At 43.8% G+C, this 15210-nt stretch overlaps 1 protein-coding gene across 1 annotated transcript in view; it reads right to left on the bottom strand.

Moving 5' to 3' along the window:
* Positions 1-15210, bottom strand: part of SLC30A7 (solute carrier family 30 member 7) — an 82192-nt gene that overhangs the window by 42759 nt on the left and 24223 nt on the right. Inside the window, 1 exon segment of the mRNA XM_029617632.1 lies at positions 10875-11079. Coding sequence (XP_029473492.1) covers positions 10875-11079 — 205 coding nt within the window.

Below are 15210 nucleotides of genomic sequence, written 5' to 3'. Positions count from 1 at the left end.
CCACCATAGAACGATGTCTATGTTTATTCTGTGACTAGCCACAGTAAACACTGGGCAACAATGAAAGTGTTACTGACCTAAAAAGGTCCTACTCTGTAGTATCTTGATGTGTTGAACACGAATATGACCATGAAAAGTTTTTATTGGCTCTCGTTTTGAAGATATTTAATATAGTTCACTTTCTATGTTTAGTCATGTACATTTATCCAGTAGGACTGTAAATAAGCCTAGAATGATGTAATATTGCATAATACCATCATGCACACATCATCCAGAGTTTATTACATCATTTTCTGATGCAATGCAGTTCTACTGCCATGCTGCTGCTGAGTATGCTGACGTCAGCAGTGTACTATATGAAGCCCAGTCAGAAAGGGTGAGCATTTGAAATATTCATGCTGGCTGACTACTGCTGGACACTCCGCAGAGATGCTCCCGAACAGGTGTACAAGAGACAAGCAAAGAAATCTAAGACGTAGTCTATGACTTCATTTTTCAAACGGTATTAACCGTAGGTCTCCTACTATTGGCATACAATTCAAGATGTAATTATATTATTGCATATTACAAAAAAACTAGAGCCAATTTTGAATTTTCACAGTCACATTCATGTTTAGCACATGGAAATGTATAAGAATTGACTAATTTCATTTCCGTAACATGACTTTTGTGAAAATTTGTTGCCCAGTGAAATCAATAAGTGTGACTGATTAAGTGTACAGTTGGAGCGTTAAATTTGGATGTTGACAAACAGCTGTGTTGATCAAGTTTGAGAGCACATTTTGTATGCCATGTGTAAATCAACAGGACAAAAGATCTCAAAAATTACTCCAGAGGAAGTGCTGTCTGTATGATTCTTCAATATAAATAATCCGATCTCTCTGAGGAACAGGCCGCTCAGTGCCCTCAGTTGTTTGAATGCAGTGTGAACATGTCCCACATCTGAAATGACCCGGGGACTGTTCTTGTGCTAAAAAATTATGACAATACTGCTTTTGTTACACATTCCTTGATTATTTACTCCAGGAAAATGCAAAACAGGGTAACTTTTTTTTTTTTTTTTTTTTTTTAAATTTTATCTTTATGCATTTTACAGAATTTGCAAGATATCAATCTTGAAAAATACAGAGAATACAGTATTCAATGTCATTTAACAAAAGAAAATATCCAACCATCAAAACTCTTACTTTCTCTGTTATTTAAAGTCCACAATTGTGGGGGGAGGATAAACTCAACCTAAAAAAATACAATACATCAATACATCTCAGTAGCTCAGTAGCTCAGTAGCTCAGTAGCATCAAAGTAATCTCTGCCCAGCGTTGGCAAAGCCGAGAAGCCTGCCCCCTACTGGGGGATCTGGTGTCAGGGGTACGGTCGACTGACTTCCGCTCCCTCGCTGCCAGTCAAAAGCCTGTGACCTGGGCCTGCTGGAGCGCCAGCTGGGGTCTAGGCACTCTCTGCTGGCAAGGACGGCCCCTGGAGCTGGTGCGTGGCGTATGAGCCCGGGAGGCTGGAGGATAATATTTCCTCTGCTGGTAAAAGGGCTTCCAGGAACCTGGCCTGGAGGACTTCCTGGCTAAGGATGGCCCTTCGGAGGCGCTGGCGGACAGTTGTTGAAAGGTATCGTGATGATCCTTCAGCTGTGCTACCGCATCCCGGACTTTGTCCTTGAAGAGGTTTTCACCTGTGCAGGGGAGGTCGGTTAGCCATTCCTGGACCGCTGGCCGGAGGTCAGAGGCTCTAAGCCACGCCATCCTCCAGGTGCCAACGCCCACTACGGCTGTTTCAAAGACATCATAGGTGGTTCGCACCTCATGCTTGCCAGCATCTAGACCCAACAGAACAATGGCCAAGAGGGCCTCCTGCTGCTGTTGAGGCAGGCCCTCTGCAAAGTCCTGAACCCGCTTCTAGAGGTTGCAATTGTACTGGGTCATGTAGAGCTGATAGGCGGCAATACAGGTCACCAGCATAGCGCCCTGTAAAATCTTCCTGCCCAAAGCGCCAAGTTCTGTGCTCTCCCCCTGGAGGGGCAGAGGTGTGGGTGCAGGATCGCCGGGCCTTCTTCAAGGCAGACTACACACACACTGACTGGTGTGGGAGGTGCTGCTTCTCAAACCCCATGGCCTGCTGCACCAAATAGGTGACATCAGCCTTTCTGTTGGGGAGATAGAAATAGGGTGCTCCCACATGCAGAGGAGGTGGTCCTTGAAGATATCATGGATGGGAACCACCACGATTTCCTTCGGAGCGTCAACAAACTGGAGCACTTCCAGCATTTTGTGTCGTGCATCCTCCTCTATAACTGAAAGGGGATGGCTTCAGCCATGGCCCTTACAAACCCTGCAAAAGACAGGTCTTCAGGGGTTGACCGACACCGTTCTTCTGGCGGAGAGGGCTCCAAGAGGGGGGTCGTCTGAATATTCAGAGGACGACTCCGTAGAATCATCTCCCCAAGGGTAGTAAGGCCCTTCCCTCCTCACTAGGGTCTACGTGACATGGACGAGGCCCATGAGGGGCATCAACCCTGGGCTCTGATGGCCTCAGAGGCCGCATACAGGAACTGCGGGCATCGATAGTTCTCCTGGCATAGAGGGGACCGACCGAAGAAGACCAGACGGGCCCAGCAGAGGCTCGGGAAATCGTGCTCTCAGAACCATGGTATCGCCCATCTCTTCCTCCTCGGAGGACCCGAGGATCGGGATCGCTCCGGTGGAGGGCATCAGTGGCCGTGGAGGAACAGAGGGTCCCTCTGGCACCGGTTGTGGCAGTAGGGCACCTAAAGGGACGTCCAGATGCTCTAGCAGGGGCACGGGCACCAGTATAGGGGCCGGTGGCACTGGCAGCTCAACGGTCTGAAGCGCCTTTATCATTGCGGACTGCACCCTAAGGTCCAACTCCTCCTGAAAGTCCAGTGTAGCCAGAATTGAGAGAGGGGGACAAAGCGTCATCGGCACTTCCTCGGATCCATGAGGAGATGCGGTGCCCGGCACCAATATCGGTGGGGAATGCCTAGGACTACTGGGGACACCACAGGATGGGGCCTCCGATGGCTGCCCAGTAACCACCGGCACCACACCAGAACCGTAGCCATGCGAAGACGATGACCGGTGACAATGCTTGCATGATCTCCCTCTGAGCTCGGACTGATCTTTCCCCACTGCAGAGGAAGCAGAGGATCCCGAAGTGTGGGGGAGTGGTGAGATCAAAGTTCTCTCACTGTCCACACTATCCTCCAAAGGACCAAGGAGAGGGATAACAAGGGGAAGCGTGTCGAGAGGCTCCCCACGACATCTTGGAGTTGAGGTATCCGAAGCAGGAGTAAAAGGAGCAGACTTGGGTGCCCTGAAAAGTTTCTCCATCTTATCGAGACGCGCCTGATGTCTCTTGGGGGTCATCTGGTCACAAAGAGGACACCTACGGACATTGTGCAAGGCCTCCAGGCAGAGAATACAGACCTCATGCGGATCAGTGATGGACATGGTCCACGGGCACCGCCGAAAACCAGTCAACGTTATGAAAAAATCCAGGTGTGCGGTCGATGACTGGCGGCTACAGCGTGGTGAATAGTCGGAAATCAACTGCAAAGTTGGAAAAAAGGTGAAAAACCTACCACACCAAGGAGGCACTGACAGCAAAGGGGGACCCGACATGGAAAAATCTAGGAAAAGTCCTATACTTGTCGAGAAAACAAGAAAAGGCAAGAGCTCCACAATCAGCGTGGCAACTGCACTGCGGAACCTCATGAGGATGCGTGGATAGCAGCATGCTAGGCATGCTCAGTGTGCTGTCAAAGCTTCTAGAAACTGACAAACGTTTTCTGTGCCGGACTCCATTGGATGATGACACTCACATGTGAGGACTACTGTCCTGCTTGCCCTAGGAGAACAAATACACCACCACGATGAACACTTCACTTTATTCACAACCTCAGTAGGCATTATCAACTTAATTCAATTTTTTTCTAAACTGCTGCATATTCTCTGTAGAAATAGAAAATCCAGAGTCTCTTAGACTTTTTTTCTGTAGCACAAACCTAGGATGGGGAATACACACCACCCAAAATCTCTCAAATAGGCTACTCATGTTACAAATCTCACAAAATTCACATTTTGTACATAAATCTCCCCAGGTATCTAGCAAATCTGATATACTAAAGCTTAACGTATGTCAAGGTTGTACTGAAGGATCCTATCTTCACTGTCACAGTGACATGTGGAGTTATCTGCACCAAGGCAAAATACATATTTCCTCTATTAAACAATACTTAGTGCTACTGAGCAAGTACTGTATTGCATGGTCAATCTTAGCAAACATGGAGGAAACAGCAATTGGTCAACTTTTCTTACAAAACTGAAGTGCAGCACCACCACAACCTCAGCAACTGCAGGCTGTGCCAAGAGGCATACGAGGTTTCAAAAGCTCACGCATTACATCTTAAAAGATGCTACAACCTATAAAGCCTTCATATCTGGTTTAAAAAAGGAAGAAAAAAACAATCGGAAAAAGACTTGGAAGGGATCGCTGCAAGATACAGCCTGTAGTCCAAATATGTCTGGTCAAGTGAATAACCACTAAAAGTGTTGTCTTCAAAGAGGATCCTTCAGAATTCATGCTTAAGAGGCTTGAAGGGGAAACTACCAGCGCCCTAAGAACCAGAATAAGCTCCCATTGGGAAACTATGATGCTAAAGGGAGGACGAATACAATAACTCCACAAAGGAAGTAAGACGCATCTGGTTGGAAAGCCACTGAGAACTCCCTGAATCCAACCTCTATAACAGAAAATAGCTGCAAATTGGATTCTCAGGGAAGCGAGAGTGAAACACACTCGCAAAGACAGTAGACAAGAACATAAATCAATGAAGAACTACTCTTATTAGCCTTCAACAAAGTCAAATACACTGCTGAAAATATCCCTTCCTGCACAACTGAAGCAGTTTCAAAAAGCGATCTACAAAACCAAATGGAGATGGATCCTCCAGCAAACACAAGTCCTAGATGTAACTGGCTAGAAAGAATGTCCAACAAACTACACCCTCACCAGATTTGCACACCAGATTGGTCTTTTTGGCCAATCTGAAGCTACCAGAATGCCCATTGACATATGATCCTCTGTCTTTCTTAGACCCCTGCCTACAAAAGGCCAAGGAGAAAGAACAAAGAAGTTTGCTCTCTGACCAAAGCTGACTTAATGTATCTATTCTTCAGAAAACAGTAGGCCTTCAACAGCTGAAGAATTGCTAGGCTTTGGAGTTCTTGCGATATGCCCTAACGTTCAAATGAAGAATGCTCCATTGATCCTTTATCCTCTGGAAGGCTTCCTGGCTGAGCTCCCACTCCCTAGCGATCCAAGTATTCCTTCTGAGGAAGTCTGTTTGGAATCACTAAGAGCTGCAGGAGATTCTGCTCTGCCCACCAGAACAAACTAGCCTCCTAGGCCAACATTGGACTCTGAGTGCTCTCCACCCCAACTGTTTATGTAAGATGATGCTATGCCATTGTCCAAGAGCACACAAATCCCTGCTTCCCTCATAATGGGCAAAAAGTGCAGCACAGCCACCATAAGGCCCTGGTTTTCAGCCTGTTTATGGTCCACAAGGTTTCCATCTTGGACCGAAGCCCCTAACCTACCTGGTTCAAACAGTGAGCTCTCTAGTCCACTAGGCTCACATCTGACATAACCTAATCCATTGGGAAGCCCCAAATATATTTCCTTTGAAAGACTCATGGGAACCTGTAACCTGGAGGGGCCACTGTTGGAGACAGGATGCTGGCCTTGATGGAACCTTGGTCTGACCCAGGTATGGCATGTTCTAATGTTATGTCCTGAAAGATGAAGAGACTTCCCTAACATAGGGATGCAGCTCGAAGACTGATGTTACAAGAGAACAACAAACCTGCTCTACCAGGGAAAAGGGCTCAGAGATAAGGGATTCTGCCACACCAGTCTAGCACAAGACCACTATATGTTGGGGACAGAGAATACTGGCAAGTGTCTGGGCTATACTACTGACTTATAGTCTGTGATAATGTCCCAAAAATGTTTGTGGTTCTCTGTAAAGATATGGTGACAAGTTGGTATAAATTCATGCATCTGGACTGGTCAAGCAGGATAAGGAGAGGAAAAGTAACTACTTTTACATTGACTTTTAAAGTTCCTAGAGGGTAAGCAATAATTTAATAAAGCTTTTGGAGATACATTTGTTTGCTCCTGCCCACACATAGTGCTAGATTTGACACTATTCCCCTATGACTGAAGTACCGTTTTCACAGTGATCTCTGCTTGGCACACTCCTCCAGAGCTTCAACAGCTATTAAGACACTGAATTCAAGGCCCTCCTCATAGTCCAGTGATTAACATACTAAGCTGTCACCAAACAAAACAGCAATAATTTATGGTGACAAAGCAGTTACCTCTGCGCAGTCTAACATAAAAAAAACAGAAAACAAAACCAGTAAAAATTGCTGCCACAGGTTTTTCCAGTGAACGGTTTAGAAAGGTGATCTACATTACTAATATTTTAAGATCACGATTAATGGAGCAAAATAGCAGCATGGTTTTAGGTGTTGCCTAACAAATAAACCACAAAAGGAAATGCCTTAACCACTCTTATCGTAAACGTCCCAAGTCACGTGGAAGAAAATCTCAGTTAAGCAACATCTCCACAGCAAAATGCAGCTTTAAACTTCTACAAGAGAAAAAAAAAAAGGTTCCTGTATGCAGCATCATGCAAACTTCAGAAAATGTTAAGTGGCAATAAGCCAAGCAGCAATAAGTAGCCAAAAAAATAAAGTAGGCATTGGATTTAAGCAGCAGATTTATTCAGACATGGTTTCCATCTACATATTGCTACTATTACTAAGAGTTACGCTTATGGTCTAAAAAGCATACGATTGGTGATTCACATTTCGTGAACCCTCCACTTTTTGAGTGCTTATATTTACTACACACGTTTACTGTAATTAAGTAATCATACGCCAGGTACACCCCACTAAACGTCTCAGGATTATGAATAGCAAAACTATGGTTGTTATTGCCTTCATTTGAATACTGATATTCTACTTAAGAAGAAATATTCGCTCGGAAGAAAGTCTACAACAATCTGCTGCATTAATAGCCCATGAATCTGTAAATGAATCTGATTTGGCATGAGTTAATTCTATGAGCATACAATATAATAAAACCACCACACATCTGTCATCCCACAGAAAAAAGAAATAGGCTAAATCTACAGCTGCTGCTCATCTTTCATCCAAAAAGACCCTCTAAGCCAGTGATGGCAAACTCCGGTCCTCGACTACCACAAACAGGCCAGGTTTTCAGGATATCCTCAATGAATATGCACGAGATAGATTTGCATGCAATGCAGGCAGTACATGCAAATCTTTCTCATGCAAATTCATTGTGGATATCCTGAAAACCTGGCCTGTTTGTGGCACTCGAGGACTGGAGTTCGCCATCACTGCTCTAAGCGGTTGCATTAGCTCCTTTCCATGCATTTACAGAATTCCTCACCACATTTTCAGTGGAAAATGAGATATTTAGATGCCTGGCAGCTGCATGCTGCTCAGTGTTAGTCCTCCCAGTTTGGATGAGCTGAAGAGACAGTGAGCCTTCATTTGTAGGCTGCCAGCAGGGTTTATTCCCATATTTACCTCTTCCCTCAGTCTGGTCTTCATAGTTATAGTCCTCGACTGAGAGGCATGGACCTTTGCTCCCTTTCTAACCTAGCATAGGTTTACTCTTGAACTGGCCTATTAGGTTTTCCTATCAATTACCAGGGCTAACTGACTCCTTTCTCCAGGGCTGCAGATACTGTCCTCACAGCGTGGCACCTTTTATTCACATTTAGGCTTGCGCTGATCTCAGAAGACAAAGTTTACTTTTAAAATCACCTTTTCTGGTCACACTCTAAGCTCTACTCTACACCACCCCTATCCTAATTTCAACATTTTATAGTACACAGATCAATTCAGATGCATAAATTGCTTCAAGAAGTTAGGTGAATGGACTTGTAAGCTACCCGTCTTTTATGCCGGGTCAGTATATTTGATTTCATACTACTGATCATTTTCAAATTAGGTGTTCAAAAAACAAATCAGTGTTTGGGGAAAAAAGTCAATCCATTAATGGATTACTTAGAATGAAATTGGCTAGGGAGGAAGAGAAAGCAACAAAGCAAGGAGGGCTACTATAATCTCCCCAACTAAAACAAAGATGTATCCCAGAACTAAAAAGCTAAAAGTGTTAACGTCAATAGGCCTGGCACTAGTGTATGTACATAGCATGCAATTGCACGAGATGGCACTCCCATGGGGGCAGAGGAAGAGACAGCCGCACTGCAGGCATCCCAGGAAGGTGAGTAAACTCTTATCACTCAATTTGCTTGCAGGGCAGACTAGATGGACCGTTTGGTCTTCTTCTGCCGTCATTTCTATGTTTCTATAGTCGCCTAGGCACCGTGCGTTGAGGGCTCCCTGGGCATCACCCAGCCAGCTGCAGCCTGAAGAGAAGGCCAGCGGGGCCACAGCAGACCCAGCTTTGTCGCAACCCGAAGAGAGGTACATCTGGGGCATGGTGGCCCAAAGATAAGAACCGGTGAGGCTGTGCTGGATCCCATCCTGCTCAGCACAATGAGAGGGAGAAGCCTTGAGAATGCATGTGTGTGAGAGTGAGGGGGAGAGAGAGGCTGTGTATGAGAGAGAGAGTGGGTGAGAGAATGAACATGTAAAAATGGGAGTGTGTGCATGCACTTATATGTATGTGTATGAGCACTCTCTCTCCCTCATACAGGTTTCTCACACATACACACACAATATGGGGTAGATTTTTTAAAAAAGTGCGATCGCGTACTTTTGTTGGCGCAGCAGGCGCCAACAAAAGTACGCTGGATTTTATAAGATACGCGCATAGCCGCGCGTATCTTATAAAATCCTGGATCGGCGCGTGCAAGGCTGCCGATTTTGGGCAGCCTGCGCGCGCCGAGCCACGCAGCCTGCCTCCGTTCCCTCCGAGGCCGCACCGAAATCGGAGCGGCCTCAGAGGGAACTTTCTTTCGCCCTCCCCTCACCTTCCCCTCCCCTCCCTTCCCCTACCTAACCCACCCCCCCGGCCCTATCTAAAACTCCCCCTTACCTTTGTCCCTAGATTTACGCCTGCTAGAAGCAGACGTAAATCTACGCGCGCCAGCAGACTGCTGGTGCGCCGTCATCCGACCCAGGGGCTGGTCCGGAGGCCTGGACCACGCCCCCGGGCCCGCCCCTGAAACGCCGCGTCCCGCCCCGAAACGCCGCGTCATTCGGCCCCGCCCCCAACACGCCCCCTTCAAAAAAACCCCGGGACCTACGCGCGTCCCGGGGCTCTGCGCGCACCGGCGGCCTAGGCAAAATAGGCGCGCTGGCGCGCGAGGGCCCTGCTCGCATAAATCCGGGCGGATTTACGCGAGCAGGGCTTTTAAAATCCGCCCGTATATGTGCGTTTGTGTGTGTGTGTATGAGAGAGAGAAAGAGAGCCTGTGTATGTGAGAGAGGAGTGTAAAAGCATGAGTGAAGAAGTGTGTGAGAATGAAAGTGTAAATGAGCCTGTGTGCGTGCATGTATGAGGGAGTGAGCATCTGTATATATGACAGAGAAGGAGCATATACGAGAATGAAAGAGTGTGAGAGAGAGTGAGACTAGTATTTATGCTGCTCCCATCTCCTCCAATCCCGACAATCTCAGGGTGACTGGAAATCAAAAGATCCCAGGTATGGAGAGAGCAGAGATTTCTTAATTCTTATTAGGTTTTAATTATTGGGTGTTATTTGATGATTCTGCTGTTTTGAAATATTTATTGGTGTTTTGGGAAATTAACATTTTTTTTATTAATGGATGTTTTATTCATCATATGTTTTGAAATATTTATTCTTTTTATTAGTATGGTTTTACTATTATGATTCATTTTGTTTGATATTTTATGAGAAATGGTAATGCTGCACTGCAGACATTGTCTGGCTTGTAATTTACAGTTCAGTTTTTGTCTGGACATTTCTATTTATGCTTTAAGGTCTCTTTATTTGGTATTTGTCTCCAACAGTTAAATGAAACTTGTGGGTATATTTTGTGTAATCTATAGAGGTATTAATTATTATAGGATTAAGATCTTGTACCCAATTTCAAACATTGTTGCTGCAATGCCATCAAATGATTTCAAAATAGTTTTGCTGAGTGGCTAGAACTGGCCAGGGCTTGCTTCATTGCATATAGGGCCCTTGGGAGTTTTTCTTGTAATGACTTATAGCCAAGTTGCCACATGCAGTTAATGGCAGGCCAAAGTATGCAAAGTCTAAGGGTGTGCTCTACTTCTTGGTTATTTGGACAAAAATTTGAAATTTGTGTTGGACATTTTTTGGCTCAGTTCTGCTGGCGATGTGTGATCCAGAGATACATGATCGATAGAAATAAAAAAAAATATGTCTTTTTATTCTGTAGGTGCAGCATTTCTGTATCTAGAGAATGGTTATGTCCATATTTCTAAGGCCAGCACTAGAGTGGTAGGGGAATGGGGAGAGTGCTACGGTCAGGGTGGAGAGATAAAGTGTGCCCACCACTACTAATCCATGTCAATGTGAGGGGGAGGGAAAGTTCACACTTCTCCCTCCTCCTCCCAATCTGACTGATTTATCCTTTACCCTTGATGAACAGGGATCATTTGGGGTACTATTTGCCCTACATCCAGCACTGCTTAGCAGATAAATGATAAGAACAAACATAAAAATAAAAGATAGGATATATTAAACTGAAAACTAAACTCAATGGTTATGTGATTTCACTCCATATTCTAGCCCTGTGAAAATGGTTTTTTTTTATATAAGCAGATCTTGGACTAAGACCTACCTTGCTCCTCTAAGGAGGGTGATAAGCATCGAGCAGATAGGATCTGCTATCATTAGACCATATCTCTGCATAAGAAATGCAGATATGATTACGCCAACACTGCCAAGGGGATCTGCAACAATGTGCAATACACACCTAGAAACAAACACAGAAAGGATGCCATTAGCATGGAAATGATTCCAGTCTGAGTGGAAATGATTCCAGTCTGAGTGAAAGAAAATGCAGAAATGTTACAGGTGTGCGCTGCCAATCATGCAACTCCACTGTGGTTGTCAAGTTCTATTTCCTTCTAAATTTGCATCAGAATAATTGTGGGACAACAGCTTTACGCAAGTTTGTGTTATTTGTCAGGTGTAATGTTTAAAATATTTACGGATAGAATTTCAATTTGAATGAGCTGCTGTAATATTCAGAATTGTGTGTACATAGAATTTAGTACAGTGAAAGATACAGGGGGTTACATTTGCTGTTACAATCAAATGTAACCTTAAAATCAGATATGCATATGTAAACATGTGCCACATCCAAAGCATATGCAAAGGGAGAAATCCCTCCCACCCCAGAAAACTAAAATGCTCCACCAAATATTGGAAGCAGACAGTGTAAATGCCAGAGAATAATAGGTCTAGAAAGCAATGAAAGGAAGACACAAACCCATAACTAACTACTGCCACCCAAGCCCCCTTGCCTTGAGCCACATGGCCACATTTATCAAGTGTTAGTTCCAATGCAAATAGACTGCTGGTTTATTAATGGGGGGGGGGGGGAGCGAGACAGGGGCAATGCTTGCAATGACATAATCTGATATATCTGCCTCCAGCTCTTTAGAAAGGATTCAGTGCCATTACCAAAACAAGCATACACTTTAATAGGATATGCTCGCTTTCCCCTTTTTATTAACTGCTCATTCCATTGGGCAGCACATCAGCCATAAACCTCCTATATGGAAAGCCATTAACTTAAAAATCTCTCTTTCAGATAGGGACGCCAAATGAGTTTCATTTCCACATGCCATGACATAAATAAGCCTCACTCTTAAACCAGAGTATGCTAGCCATAATCTGTTACCATGCTCTTTTTAATACTTGCACTGTGTCAAAGCGAGCTTCCTTTTGGAGTTCACAGAATGGAATATGTACAGGCACCATATCAAGCTGCACTTGGAAGGGGTTTGTTTTTTTTTAAATCAGGTCAGTGGCATGCAGTAGAATTTGGACTATTTCCGTACCTTTTTGCTACATTTTGGGGAACTTTGTCTTTAAAAAGGCCCTAGGGAAAACCTTGAAAGAATCTAAAAGAAAACTAAAGCATATTTGCAGAGAAGTCTCATCATTCCTCGTACCTTAACCATCTGGCAAGTGTCATGCTCTAAGTTGAGGGTTGAGAGTGAGAATCTTTCTCAAATGTCCTCTATACATAATAGTCCAACAGTTTCTATCTGTACTTTTTCCTGCTAGGCGTGCATTATGGAAGGAGCAGGGTCTTAGATTTATTGGCAACCATGGCCCTCAGAGTAAATTAAACCAGGACTGTCATAAATATGAAAGTCCTGTAGATACATTTTATTTACCTGCAAAATAAAAATACTCTTCTGAAGTCCAAACAATGAGGAAATGGCATTACTGGGGAACGGGAACTAGAGAAGCATGATAACTTCTATTTATAATGGGATACTAGAGAATTATAGCAACAAAAATACACTTGAAATCCATGTTTGTAGATGGAATGAGGGACTCTCCATTCACTCGGGAACAGAGTGAAGGCTACATGACATCAAATTGCTGCAGGCACTCAGACAGTGTTTCATCTATTCCATCGAGCATATAAGATACCTGCTTTCTTCTCCAGGTTTAATCCTCAGTCCAGCCCTCGCTATTGGCAGGGATGTAGACCAAAAGAATTTCTGGTGCGATGTGTTTCACAACATTTTATTTATTAATGTAAATTCAATTGTTACCTGCACCCGTCAAAGTTGGGAGCACGGTTCATAAAAACATGCATAAAAACCAACAATAAGAAATGGACTGACATGAGCATTGCTGGTACAGTGGGAGTGATGTACAAGGATAAAGTTCTGCTGAAGATCAGAAACTTGACAAAATATAAGAGGAAGCCAGGGAAATGAAATATAGGAGCCTGGCAGTCTTAGCAGTAAGGAGGTTTAAAAGCAGTGAGAAATAGGAATGACTCAAGGGCTTTTGTGAATTATTTGGGCTCTTCAATACTGCCAACCTGAATGGAGACTATCCCAGAAAACAGGGCCAGCTATCAAAAAGGCTGTATTGTATGTAGATGCAAGGAGAGCTTGCCGTGAAAAAGGAATGTTGAAGAGGAGTTGACAAGAGGGACAAAGGGCTCTACTGGGGGCATGGAGCTTAACTAGAGAGGTGATTGTGTAGGAGGTTATGAATGATGGTGGCTAACTTGTATACACCACTGTACCAGAAGCCAATGTAAGGAATATAGTACTGGTATAATGTGATCCCAAATATTGGTTCCAGTTAGCATGCGAGCTGCAGAATTTTGAATAATCTGTAATGCCCGAATGGTGTTCTGGGGAAGGCCTACATATAGGAAGGTACAGTAATCTAAAGATGAGAACACCAATAATGGGTTTCACAGCTGATCCTGGCCTATTGGGCTTGCTGGGATACTGGAGTGAACTTAATGCATCTCCCAGAGCAAAACAAAAAAAGTCTAAGTATTGCCATTATCCAAATTCACAATTGCTAAACATGGTAAAACCTCTAACATTGGCTACTGGCGCACCCAACTCTGAGAAAGCTCACATTGAAAAACTAGCCTCTCTTAAAATGAGATATCCACAAGTATTATTCCATGTGAGGTAAGTTCTGAGAATTCTATTTAATATTGAGATGAAGTTTGCATAGACTATTTGACAATTTATTTATTCTTGTACTATGTTTTGTTTTATTGGTCTAGCTGGTGGCTTGTAATTACAATTTCATTGTATTTGGTATATCTACAATGGTTGCTAAAGTTTATTTTCTTGTATTTTTATTTGGAAAAGAAATATAAAGTTTATTTAATGAAATAACCTATTTATACTACCATACTGGCAGTAACAGGTGGCTGCAATTTATCTGTAAGCCTGACAGAAAAAGAAGGTAGGAGCAAAAATTAACCCTGCAATATTCTTGTGTTATTTACTGGTCTGCTAAAGGGACAACTACCTAAAGCGTATCAGGGCTAAAATAGGTCTCGGTATCGCTCTCCCTCTAGAAATCTGAACAAAAACTCTGGTATCTGCTCCTGCCAACATTTTTTAAAAATGTAAGAGAATCCTTTTCTAGCCCATTTTGCTTCTTCTTTTAAAGGTAAAAGGCCAGGTAAATTAAGTGAAATGTTTTAATGGATATGAGCACAGCTGTGCAATAGAAGTTTTTTGTGCATTTGCCTACATTTCTGGGGAAATAGTTATAAAAGAGATTAAACTAAAGTAAAAATTAGAATTGCTCTGGCAGAAAAACTAAGCTCTGCTTCCCTCTGCTGGCAAGTATCAGCACTTGCAATTATGAGCATCAATGTCAAATTTGCTAAGATTTTTTTTCTTTGACTTATTTAAATATGTACAGGCTAAGGAGGAGAAAAGAAAAACGTGAATGATCGCATCTTCCCTGGACTTTTTTTTTTTTAAATACAGACTGACAGGGAAAGGTCAAACTGGAGCTCCCCTTGAAGGAGTCTGGGTGTCTGGCCATAGAACATCCATTCCCTCTCCTTAATGAGTAGCCATAGATCAACCCAGCACATATCTACTGCTATAGGAGCTCCCAGCAGTGTCATGACTGGGAGAGGAGGCAAGCCTACCTTGGTGACACATCCAACAAGGGCATCATCACATTCTCCTAGGGTCTGTGACAGCAGCAGCAGTAAGAGGAGAGAAAATCAGTGTGTGGGCATACCCCTCCCACAGGATTCCTTGGTAACAGGAAACCCATGCAGGAGAATGGGGCAGGGTTGTAACAATTATAAAGAAGATAGTCTTCCATGTGAGAAATTTAAGATCACAGGAAGTTATGGGTTCAAAGGGAGAACACATGAGCCTTGTTAACACCAGATTAAGGTTCCATTCTGTGACTGGTGGCCATATTGGTGGTTTAAGGTAAGTTAAACCTCTCATAAATCTACTGACAAGAGGTTGTATGGATATTGGTGCATCTCCCAGCTTGTTATGGTAAACCGAGATTGCACTTAAGTGTACTCGTACAGATGAGGTCTGGAAACCAGAGTCTGAAAGATGGCATAAATATCTAGCAGAGAAGGTGTGGGGCAGGAGAAAGGGCCTATGTTCTTCTGAGTGCACCACAAAGTA

This window comes from Rhinatrema bivittatum, chromosome 10 (assembly GCF_901001135.1).
Source record: "Rhinatrema bivittatum chromosome 10, aRhiBiv1.1, whole genome shotgun sequence".
Lineage (NCBI taxonomy): Eukaryota > Metazoa > Chordata > Amphibia > Gymnophiona > Rhinatrematidae > Rhinatrema > Rhinatrema bivittatum.
Note: the sequence above shows the minus strand (reverse complement) of the source record. Positions and strands in the feature narration are given on the sequence as shown.